Genomic DNA, 10,562 nt, shown 5'->3' with positions numbered 1-10,562 from the left:
GGTGACTCGGGAAACGGCAATCACAGCCACAAGCTTTGCCTGGGGAGCATGGCAGGGTGTAGCAGCAGCATCTTCCCTTGCTCATCAGCAACAACCAGCTCCTGGGACAAGGTACCGTGGCTGGGGAGCTAAGAGAGATGCTTCTCCTCTCAGAAATCCAAATAACCTCCTTGTTTTGTGAGCCCCACTTCTACCCCAGAATCAATAATTGCTTTGGAAAATGTCCTTTAACTATTTTAAGAGCCAGCATGCCTTTTGGTGCTACTAAAGTAATGGCTAAAAGCTGACAAATGATAGAAATAAGACATTTCTGAGAAAAGGCCTCAGAATTTGCCTCTGAGTCATCTCTACATTGACAGGAAAAGCTGGTGAAGAAGAAAAGTATCTCTGCAGGCTGTACTGCCTGAAACAGCCCAGAATTAGAAGTCTGGGCCAGGTGAACACATCCAACCCCTAAGACATATTTCACTGTCATCTGGCAGAGCCAAAATCGAAAGCTGTCATTAAGTCTATGTGACTGGTACAACAGGACCTCCTTGAAAGAGCCGCATGTGAGAGCAGCCCCCAGTGCTCCGGCAGCCGTACGAGCCCCAAGGAGTCAGTCCCTACCCTGCAGCTTACAGGCTGAACACCATAAAGCACAATAAGTGGATTACCAAACCTCTGGAAGGGGCGGAGAAGAAATGACACTGGGTTTTAAGCTGGTTTTGCATGTATTTACGCAAATGATGTGCCCAGCCAGAGGTGAAATCCAGGCTAGCCCTGCTGCGGATCTACCCAGCCGCCTTTGCTCGCAGCCTGATGCGGGCTTCCTGGCAAGAAAAACCCAGTTTATAGCTCGGGCAGACACGGTGAGTCACAACAGCAAACTGGCTGATGATTACAGCGTGGACACCCTGCAAGAGGCAGCAGCAGCAGCCAGGCAGCATCCACACCAGGGTGGGAGGTAGTGCAGTCCCACACTAGGTTGCTCCAGACTCCTCAGTCCCTCCAGAGTTTGGGGCTGCTCCTCTGCCACCTCCTCAGCCTGGCTCTGCAGGACAGGGTGCTGCCTGCCCTCCCTCCTGCCTCCCTGCTGGACACAGCACCAGGCAGGATCCGTCTCTCACATTGGCGATTGCAGTTATTCCTGGCTCTTGCTTGTGCCATCTGTCTGTTTCCTGAACAATCCCTGCAGGATCTGTGTCTTAGCAGGTTAATTTAATAAGACCCCGCTTTATTGTTGCTGACTGCAGGCATGGCATAGAGCAGCTGAGTCCATCAAGAGCACAGAGCTGCTCTGGCAGCAATCAAATCCTGCCGAGATGCTCATTTGGGAGGTTTGTTTTGCTGAGAGAGGGCAAACCCTCCTGGGGCAGTGCTGAGGCCTGCACCTTTCTCCTTGCCAGGAGCCAGGGAGAAAGTGGCAGCAGACATTAAATCAGGACTTTGAGCCAGGATGTGCCACATCTCAGCAGGACGGAGGCGAGGGAGTGGCGGAGCAGCCGTATCGCAGGAGGTGACTTGCGTGGCCAGCTCTGGGCTTAGCCATTTATGGCAGGAGCAGATATTCCCATCCGGAGTTTCGAAACCTTCTACATCACCAGCTATTTTTGTGGCTCCAAGTACATGGTAGCCTACAAGGCGGTGAAGTAGCTGTGCAAAGTGTTTAATGAAGGGAACAACTCGCCTTAAGGGTAATGAAGAGTCTGGTGCACTTTGAGATCAGGCTATTTTTTTTCAGCTGTCAACATCTAAGGCCAAGTATAAAGTGCTGTGAGTTGGGAAATAAATCTCCAGGAATCCAAAGGGATACTGATTATACACCAAGGACCTGGAGAAGAAAAAAAAGTCCAGGTTTCCCATCCCACACCCACCTGCTTGGGCTGTCCACTCAGCCCAGGAGCGAGGCATCACTGGTGAAGTTAAACTGCATCAAAATGTATTTGTTTTTTCTTCTGCTTGCCCCATGGCTGTGCTCTTTGCCCCAATTCTCCCTTAGTCATTCCTCACCCATCACAAACATAATGGACCAGCAGTGCCACAAAGACACGCACATAATGAACCTAAGTGACCGTGTAATCTTATTATTGCCACTCTCATCCTCCCTTGCCCCCTTTCTCCCTCCTCCCCTTTTGTCACTGTCACTGATTGTGTCATGGTTAAAATTAGACGGGAAGCTCCTCTGTGAGAGGCTGCATCTTTCCTTTATCCTGAGCACCTTGAGTGCATTAGGTACTTTGGAACTACTCATAATTTATAATAGGGTTGAAGTGGGAGGCAGCCTGGTTTAATGCTCACCTTTTTACAATTTTGAGCTGATTCACCAGCCTCATGAATATCATCTTCCATCCAGGCACATCTGCCTCATGTCAGCAGTTCACTTGACAAAACAATTTGGGAGGCAATGGCAAAGGAAGGAGAGTGGCTATTACTTACATGTAATGAAGAAGAGTGACTGAAATTTGGTGTAACTTATGTAAGATTTGTTCTGGTGGCTAAAAGTCCTCACTGAGCTTTCCCCATAATGGACATATTCTCTTTATGGCAATAAAGTGAATAAAATAATGCTATTTGCAAAAGTAGCCACTAGCAGGGCCACCTCACAGTGCCTTGTCTGCATCTTTAGGTGATGCTAAGCCTTGACCAGGCACCTCTCCAGGGCCCGCTGGCAGCGCGGGATGGACATTGTGGACAGACAGCGGTGCCTGGCTCAGACTTGCAACCAAACAGGTGACGCGTAGGGAGAGGGACAGATCCTGCGTCTCACACGTGTCTGCTGAAATTCCGCAGCAGAAGCAGAAGCAGCAACCTGGTGCCCAGAAACAAATTTAGTTGTACTAGGGGGCAGCTTCTCCTGTGGGTGGGAATGCTTCATGCAAATGATTGAGGTGGGTTTGAAGTGACTGGGGGCTTTTATTTTAGAAAGTGAAACGGAGAAATAAACTTAATAGCAGAGTCAATTATACTGTTAATTAGGCATTCTTTATTGACAGCACTGGGGAATTATTTTCCATAAGTGCTCCAATGACTGGATGCTCTTGCGTTGCTTATATTCACACAATTATTACATATTCATTACAATTTTGGGATTTTTTTTTAACATACAATACATCTGTACTAAGAAATAATTTATGAAGTTAGTTATAATTGTTTCGTTTCTTACTTACAATACACTTATTAATTATTAGTCAAACATAAGCTAAGCATTCTGCTTCTAAACAATGTATTACTTAATCTTCTCTCTCTTGTCATGCAGAAGGATCTAAAACTTGAAAAATATCCCCTCGTTTTGCAGGTGGTTAGAAAGCATCGTGTCAATTGGTTAATCATGGGTAATCTTTTGTAACTTAATCACAGCATACTTTAATTTAGCAGCTTCTCTTCAAAAGAAAACAGCTGTTTGTTCTTTCTAGTTACTTCCTTTTAACAACGGGGGAAGTTCATTGATGGGGGAAGTACCGGGGTAATACCCAAAGTGCTAGGGGATGCGCACCGGAGAGCACCCCGGTGGCTCCTGTGCCCGGTCCCCTGCTGACACCTGCTGCTGGAGTCACGAAGCCGCCCGAGTGACCGAGCACCCCGGAGCCACCTCCCTGGTTTATTGGGAGAGCTGGTGCCGGTTCCGGGAGGCTTTTCGTGCAGCCGAGCTGCGACATCTGGTGCCTTTCGCTGCAGCCGTGACAGGACAAAGCCTGTAAGTAGAGGGAACTCCTTTTATCAGTCCGCTTTATCCCCAGCGCACTTCCAGACGTGTAAATCACCGCGACCGTGGCCCCTGTCCCCGCCGGTGACCGCCAGTGCCACCGCACCAGTGACATCTGTATTTCTAATTGTTAGACTGTATTTTAAGGAATTATAGAACTCATAGTTTAGGGGAATATTAAGGCAGCAACCAACCCTGTGTAAGCAGACCTCGTAACCATAGAATGTTTGCACTTAGTAATCATACCCTGTTCTTAAAACTGACACAGATTTAGGACATGTTCTTTTAAAACAGGTAACTGAGAAGTAACTGAGAAACATGCGAATGTTACTTAGAATTGTTTAAACGTTCAGCTTGTGTTAGAATAGACGTAGAATATGTTAATGGTTGTTAAGAATTGTAAGGAATAAGCTATGTATGACCAGCTGGTGGGTGGCGAACATATGGAGGGACACTCCCGGTGCTGATTAAGAAATGCTACTTTTAAATCCCCAAAACGTGGTTTTAAGAGTTTATTTGCCGATTTTACGGTATCACCAGCAGCCACCCCGGCGGGGCCCTGCCCTCCCCAAAATCAGCTTCTAATGAGCACCGAGCAGGAGTCGGCCACCGCGCTCCTCGAAGAAAACCACCTTTTAAATAGAACCTCTGCTGTGACTCAGAGTGATTTAAACGCTGCGGGCAGCTCGGCCCCGCAGCCCGCGGCGGGATCGGGCCCGGCCGGCCCGCGCTGGCGGGAGGGGACGCCCCGCGCTGGCGGGAGGGGACGCCCTGCGCGGCCGCACAGCTCGGGGACCGCCCGCCATGTTGGGGCGGGTCCCGCTCGCGGCCGGGCAGGTGCCACGCGAAAAGCCGTCCCCATGCCGGAGGCGGCGGGGCCGTTCCGGTGCCTCACTCAAAGCCGTCCCCTCCGTCTGCGCAGCGCGGTGACGCAGCACGCCGCGGGGCGGGGCCCGGCCGCAGCTCCGCGCCGGAAGGGACCGGGGAGCGCGGCAGGGAGGGGCGCGCCTCCGGGTGCCGCAGCGTAACCCTTCCGGGCGGGGGCGGCCGCTGCCGGGCGGTTCCCGCGGCGGAGGCGCGGCGGGATGGAGTGAGGCGCGGCGGTAAGGAGCGGGGCGGCGGCGGGCGGCGGCGGCGCTGGGGCTGTCTGGGCCCTAACGGCTGTCTCTCCCCCTCAGGCCGGCGCGGGAGCAGCGGGGCCTCGCCCTTCTCCTCAGGCGGGCCGGGGCTATGCGAGGGCCGCGCTGCCGCCTGCCCTAGGCCCGGGCCCGGCGGGGGAGCGGCGAGCGGCTGTGGGGCCCGATGCGGGAGTACAAGGTGGTGGTGCTGGGCAGCGGGGGGGTGGGGAAGTCCGCCCTGACGGTGCAGTTCGTCACCGGGACCTTCATCGAGAAGTACGATCCCACCATCGAGGACTTCTACCGCAAGGAGATCGAGGTGGACTCGTCCCCGTCGGTGCTGGAGATCCTGGACACTGCGGGGACCGAGCAGTTCGCCTCCATGCGCGATCTCTACATCAAAAACGGCCAAGGCTTCATCCTCGTCTACAGCCTGGTCAACCAGCAGTCCTTCCAGGTAACCCGGCGGGGAGGCGGCTGGACCCTCCTCAGAGCCGTTCCTGCCCTGGGGAAGGCGCTGGGCCGAGGAGGAGGGTTTAGGGTCAGCCATGTGTGGGTGTAAGCGCTCTGTCTCTGAAGGGGCCAAAGGGAAAATGCCCTGCTCGAAGGCACGTTTACCAGCCCGAGGGGGAAGCTCCTTGCTTTGCTGGTACTTGTTAGGGTACCACCATGTTAAATCCCATGCAGTGTTGGAAAACAATGACCCACTCACATTTCCCGCATAGAAATCTTTTGGCAATCCCAATTTATGAAGAAATTACTCCATATTAAAACCGAGACTTCCTCTTTTTTTTTTTTTTTTTTTTCCTTCCCCATTCCCCCCCCCCGCCCCCTTCTTGAAAGGCCTATTTCTTCAGTTGGTCTTGAAGAGAGTCTTATTGTTCTGCAGTTGTGACTTGTTAAGTAAGCTGCTATTTTGCACCCCCTTCCCCTCAGATGTATTCCTGTCCAGCATAAGCTCGATGTTTTCACAGAGAAGGTGGTGTACTGGAGAGAAAAAGCAAGTCATATGTGATAATTTTTCAGTCTGGATTTCATTTCTACCATTAAAACTCTCCAAAAATTTGAAATATCTTAGCCAGTAACTCATCCAAGATGCCTCTAGAAATGAGGCTTTATTTATGGGGAATAAGTGGATTTAGCAGCACTGCATGCAGCGCACTGCATGCAACTACTACATTGGCTTCAGTTGCTGAGTTGGTTGCATTCCAGCTACTTGGCAAAACCTTGCACACCCCCACTGAAGCAGTATGTTTGCTTCTGCTGAAGGCTAAGCTTTATCTGAGCAGAGGCCTCGAAATAGCCCATATGCAAGCTGAAGACATACTTTCTTTGGAAAACAACAGCAATGACATTGGGATGCTTCTCCCCTTGTTTTCACTTATTTTGGGGACCAGCAAGTCCCCATTATTCAAGGAATGGACATACAGTCAGTAGTCCACCCTGTTAATATTTAATGATTTTTGTCTGTCCATAGCATGTTTACTCTGCAGCTTGTAGGTGTAACAACTCTCTGCAGTTCTTTTACACAGTGGTAACTTCAAATGCTTAATTTGCTGTGTCTCAGAACTATGCAAGAATTTGTAGAACTTAGTAGTGCTGATAGTAACTCAAAACGGTCAGGGGGCAGAGGAGACTGACTCAGACTTCCAAGTGTAAATTCCCAGTGTTAGCTCAGACTTGAATAAATGCATCTCTAGGTAATAAAATCTCTTTACAGCATCTAATTTGATTACTTACATGTGATTAAATGTCTTCACAATGAATTATTCTAAGAAGTGAGAAGACTTCATTTAAATTACAAGCTTTCTCAAGCTGTAAACTAAACACAAGCTTCCTAAATGATGGTGTAATGGTACAGGTCATTCGACTTCAGATATTTATTTTTCAGAGAACTGCAATCAACTTTCAAAGCAGCTCTGCTGCTTCTTTCTCTAGCTGAAGCAAAACTCTCTCTTAGAATACAGAAGTCACTTTCTGTTTGTATATTTGCATACGTTTTATAAAATATGTATGCATTTATATAAAATTAATAATCTTTTGTTAAAAATGAATAGTGAACTTCCTCTGAGTTCTAGATCTGCATGAATTTAAGAAGGCTTCTGATGTGTTTTGAATGTTCAGTTGTGTGTGAGGGTTATTAAAATCTGGTTATGTAGTAATTTCATGTGATTGTTTACCCATACTAACCAATTGGATTGTTTGATCAGGATATCAAGCCGATGAGGGACCAGATTGTCCGGGTGAAGAGATACGAGAAAGTTCCCCTGATCCTAGTGGGGAATAAAGTGGATCTGGAGTCGGAGAGGGAGGTCTTATCTGCAGAAGGTAGAGCCCTGGCTCAGGAGTGGGGCTGTCCCTTCATGGAGACATCAGCCAAGAGCAAAACAATGGTGGATGAACTGTTTGCGGAGATCGTCAGGCAAATGAACTATGCCTCCCTGCCTGAAAAACAAGATCAGTGTTGTACAACTTGCGTCGTCCAGTGAGAGAAATTAAGAAAAACCTCAATCATGGCCATACAGAGCAGGTTGGTGGAGCAGTCATAACTAATTGAGGTGCATAATCATGCTGTTTAATTAAGCAGATAAAGCGTGACAGAGAGTCTGAAATTAAGGAGTCTAACCTGGAGGTAGCCTTCCTCCAAAAGAGATAGAAGCTTGTGCATTTGGTTGCACATGATTACTCGAGTCAAGTGGATTTGTCGCATTAGTTCAGTAGGGTTAGTCAGGGAACGCTACATTTAGTTGCAGCAATTTTACGAGACAGGTTATCTCATCAGCACCTATTTTGAGTGTCATTGCATATATGACATTGCATTATCCTTAATAATGTTTTGTGATGTTGCAGTGGGTTTCATTCTTGGTTGTAGTTGGTATCTGAATTATTTTCGAGGAATGGGAATTACTTTGGAGTTCGATGGGATTATTGTGACCAAGTTTCCTAATAGTTTTGCTAAGAAGACTTTGAGCTTATATTAAAAAAAAAAAATCTATGGTACAGAAACTGAATGTACTTCGAGTACATTTCAGTGGAAGAAATTTAAAAGAGAACCACCCTGAGTTGTGAGGAGTGGCTTGAAGCCCATGTGTACTAGTCAAGGGCATGTGCAAAGTGCTTTTCAAGTGAAATCTCCAGACCAGAGAACACACTATAAAATGGCATCCCAGTGCCCGACTGTTTCCTCTCCCTGTGACTCATCAGAGGTGTGGCAAGAGTGGAATGTTCAGAGGGGCATCTATAAACCTTCCCCTGTCTTGGGCATTGCTTTGGTTTTTATTTTTTCCGCAAGGATAGCTGCTCTTGGCCCTTCGCACGCTTGGTGGTTGTTGTCAGTACCTTTTTCACCTGATGGTGTAAATGCATCTGCTCCTCCCCTGCATGCAGCAGTGCTGTCATTCCTGTGCAAGGCGGTTCTGGACCCCTCTGCTCTTGTTTTTGCCTGTAGCTGTTGCAGGTCTGGTTTTACCATCGGCTTGAATCCTCTGTGTATGCTCTGTGTGCAGCCAGCTGTCCCATCAGACCTTCAGTTGTCTGTTGGACCTCTCTTGGCGAACAGCTCGATGTGATCTCTGAGGGCAGGTGCAGGGATGAGGGAGGACATGGAAATTTGGGGGAAAGAACTCTTGAGAGCTGCACTGATTGAGGGTTTGGCTCCAACTGCCGCATTAGTAGCTCTTGCTCAAGTCAAAGGAGCTTTTTGTGTCTGAGTGACTAGAGGGAAAATAGGTTATTACCGGAAGCTTTGGACCACGTTACCTCTTTAATCTTGAGTGCAAGGTCATAGAGTGAAGTCTCAAAGCTTGTCTTTGATATTGTTATCAAGTGCTTTGTGAATGTAAAATTTTAGATACTCATGACCCTAGCAGTGTCGTACTGAAGATAATACACAATGTTTTTATCTCCAGTTCTGCGAAATAAGGAAAGGCTGCTGTCACCATGTAAGAGGTGTGTGCTTGCTGAAAGGTGAGCAAACTGCTTGTATTGGAGCAGAGAAAAATACACAAAGTCCTTCCTCATACGCTAATCCGTAACACATGCAGATTGTAGGAAGGAGCAGACCAGATGAATTACTGCTTTTTTAATGGAGTGATGCAGGGTTAATATCTTGAATTATATAGTATAGCAGTGTAATGTTTTGGCTGTTTCTAAGGCAGCTTCACAAACAAGAATGTGGACTTGACGTATCACGCCAAAGCTTGTGGCAGTCCCCTGGGTTACTAGTGGTTCATCTTGTGCAGGTTGCTGTTTTCCACTCTGACAAAATCAGGCCCTCTATCCATAAAATGTATACATTCAGAAGGGGATATTTCTAAGGGAGGCTTTTTTGTAACCTGTCTGCCCCTGGATTTAGCATTAAATATCAACTTTAATCTTAAAGGTGAAATTGAGGTAATATAGATTTCATCTCCTTCATTCTGTCTAGCTCATAGTGTCACATCAAGCTTCTAGCAGCAAAATACTTCCTTGCTTCTAGGAGATGCTGCTTCTGCACAGTGCAATCTCATCATCAGTGCCAAACTTTCCTGCCTAAGCAGCTTCCTGTTCAGTCCAGATCTCACCATGTCTGGAACATCTTTTCTTATTTTTGGTCCTTGCTCTTCACAGCCTTCATCCTCCATATCTTTCATTTCAGCCTCACACTTTTGGTATCTTTTCTTCTTCCATGCTCCCATTTTATTCTTGTTCTTTGATTGAGTGGGTGTAGGTTCTCATTAACGTTATGACAAGCCTTTACTGCTTGATAATTTCTGTCTGATGTGCTCTAGTGTAGGAGACCTGCTGATGGTCTCCTGTGATAGCTTTAACCAGCTTTGTAATTCTTCTGCTTATCTGTGATCCAGGAACAATTGCTGCTTCTCAAACATCTGCTTTAGCAGTGACCCCTCCCAGGTAAAGTGAAACTGAGGAAGTGGAACCAACTGTCTGAAAAGCTGTGTGTAGGAAGTGAGCTTAAACTATAGCTCTGTCCTGGCATGATCTTCACCATCTCTGAGTTCTGTGATCAGTCCATGTCCAGCAGGAGTCTTTAGGTTAGTTAGTTCAGAATGAATTAAGTACAACAGTTTTTGTCTCTACAGTTCTGATGAAGAAACCCAGCAGGGAGGTGTATGATATGCTGGACCTGATTTTATCTAAGGCTGTTTCAGTGTCAGTTCTAACTAACAAGTACCACTTACCTCTTTTTTGGTACTGACACCTCAACCTGTCTGTCAAGTATAATGTTGTATTTGTTCTTTCATGACATGTTTTAGCAGCACTTGCTAAAATTACTGTTCCAGTCAGCCGCCTTGGGTGAAATGAAGGATGGAACATAACTACATAACCAGGATACCCCATAGTTCCTTTTAAAAATGTGCGTTGTTCTTGCATCCTGTTTCCCCCTCTTCCCTTTCCTGCTTCTGCAGTGAGCTCCTGTCACCTCATTATTGCATTCAGAGATGTGAGATTTCCCGTAGCTGCTCTCTGTTCCTCGCTCTAGTATTTCTCTTGAATTCTCGACATGACAGCGGTTTGTATTTTAAATCTTCTTTAAAATATGGCACCTGTTACAGTGCTGGTGTGTTAAGTTTTCTGCAGAGGTACTAATCGCTGTGGGAACACCTTACTATTGGGGCAAAAGGCTGATGCTGATTAGTGATTTCTATCCCCCTCATTCATGAATAACTGATATAAGCACACTTCGAAGGAAGCGTACTCTGCTTTAGGGATAAAAACTGAAAGTATATTGTCTTCTGGTCTGTGTGGCTATGCAACAC

At 47.3% G+C, this 10,562-nt stretch overlaps 1 protein-coding gene and 1 long non-coding RNA gene across 2 annotated transcripts; one reads left to right on the top strand and one right to left on the bottom strand.

The window, feature by feature from the left end:
• Positions 1-3,489: 3,489 nt before the first annotated feature.
• Positions 3,490-4,506, bottom strand: LOC309444304. Its single transcript, XR_014184987.1, has 3 exons — positions 4,482-4,506; positions 4,318-4,438; positions 3,490-3,674 (listed from the first exon to the last, which is right to left on the bottom strand). It is a non-coding gene; the product is annotated as an uncharacterized lncRNA (long non-coding RNA).
• A 123-nt stretch (positions 4,507-4,629) lies between these two features.
• RAP2C (RAP2C, member of RAS oncogene family) lies at positions 4,630-7,333 on the top strand. The gene is made up of 3 exons (XM_082061667.1): positions 4,630-4,788; positions 4,864-5,260; positions 7,014-7,333. The coding sequence occupies exons 2-3, from the start codon at positions 4,988-4,990 to the stop codon at positions 7,290-7,292; spliced, it is 552 nt and encodes a 183-aa protein (XP_081917793.1). The 5' UTR covers positions 4,630-4,788; positions 4,864-4,987; the 3' UTR covers positions 7,293-7,333.
• Positions 7,334-10,562: the final 3,229 nt, after the last annotated feature.

The sequence above is a fragment of the Streptopelia decaocto genome (assembly GCF_964273445.1).
Source record: "Streptopelia decaocto genome assembly, chromosome: 10".
NCBI lineage: Eukaryota > Metazoa > Chordata > Aves > Columbiformes > Columbidae > Streptopelia > Streptopelia decaocto.
Note: the sequence above shows the minus strand (reverse complement) of the source record. Positions and strands in the feature narration are given on the sequence as shown.

Bases quoted from the DNA above. Each gene is read 5' to 3' on its own strand.
- RAP2C (XM_082061667.1), top strand. From the start codon at position 4,988: ATGCGGGAGTACAAGGTGGTGGTGCTGGGCAGCGGGGGGGTGGGGAAG. The intron at 5,261-7,013 runs GTAACCCGGCGG...TTGTTTGATCAG, and splicing joins TCAACCAGCAGTCCTTCCAG to GATATCAAGCCGATGAGGGA.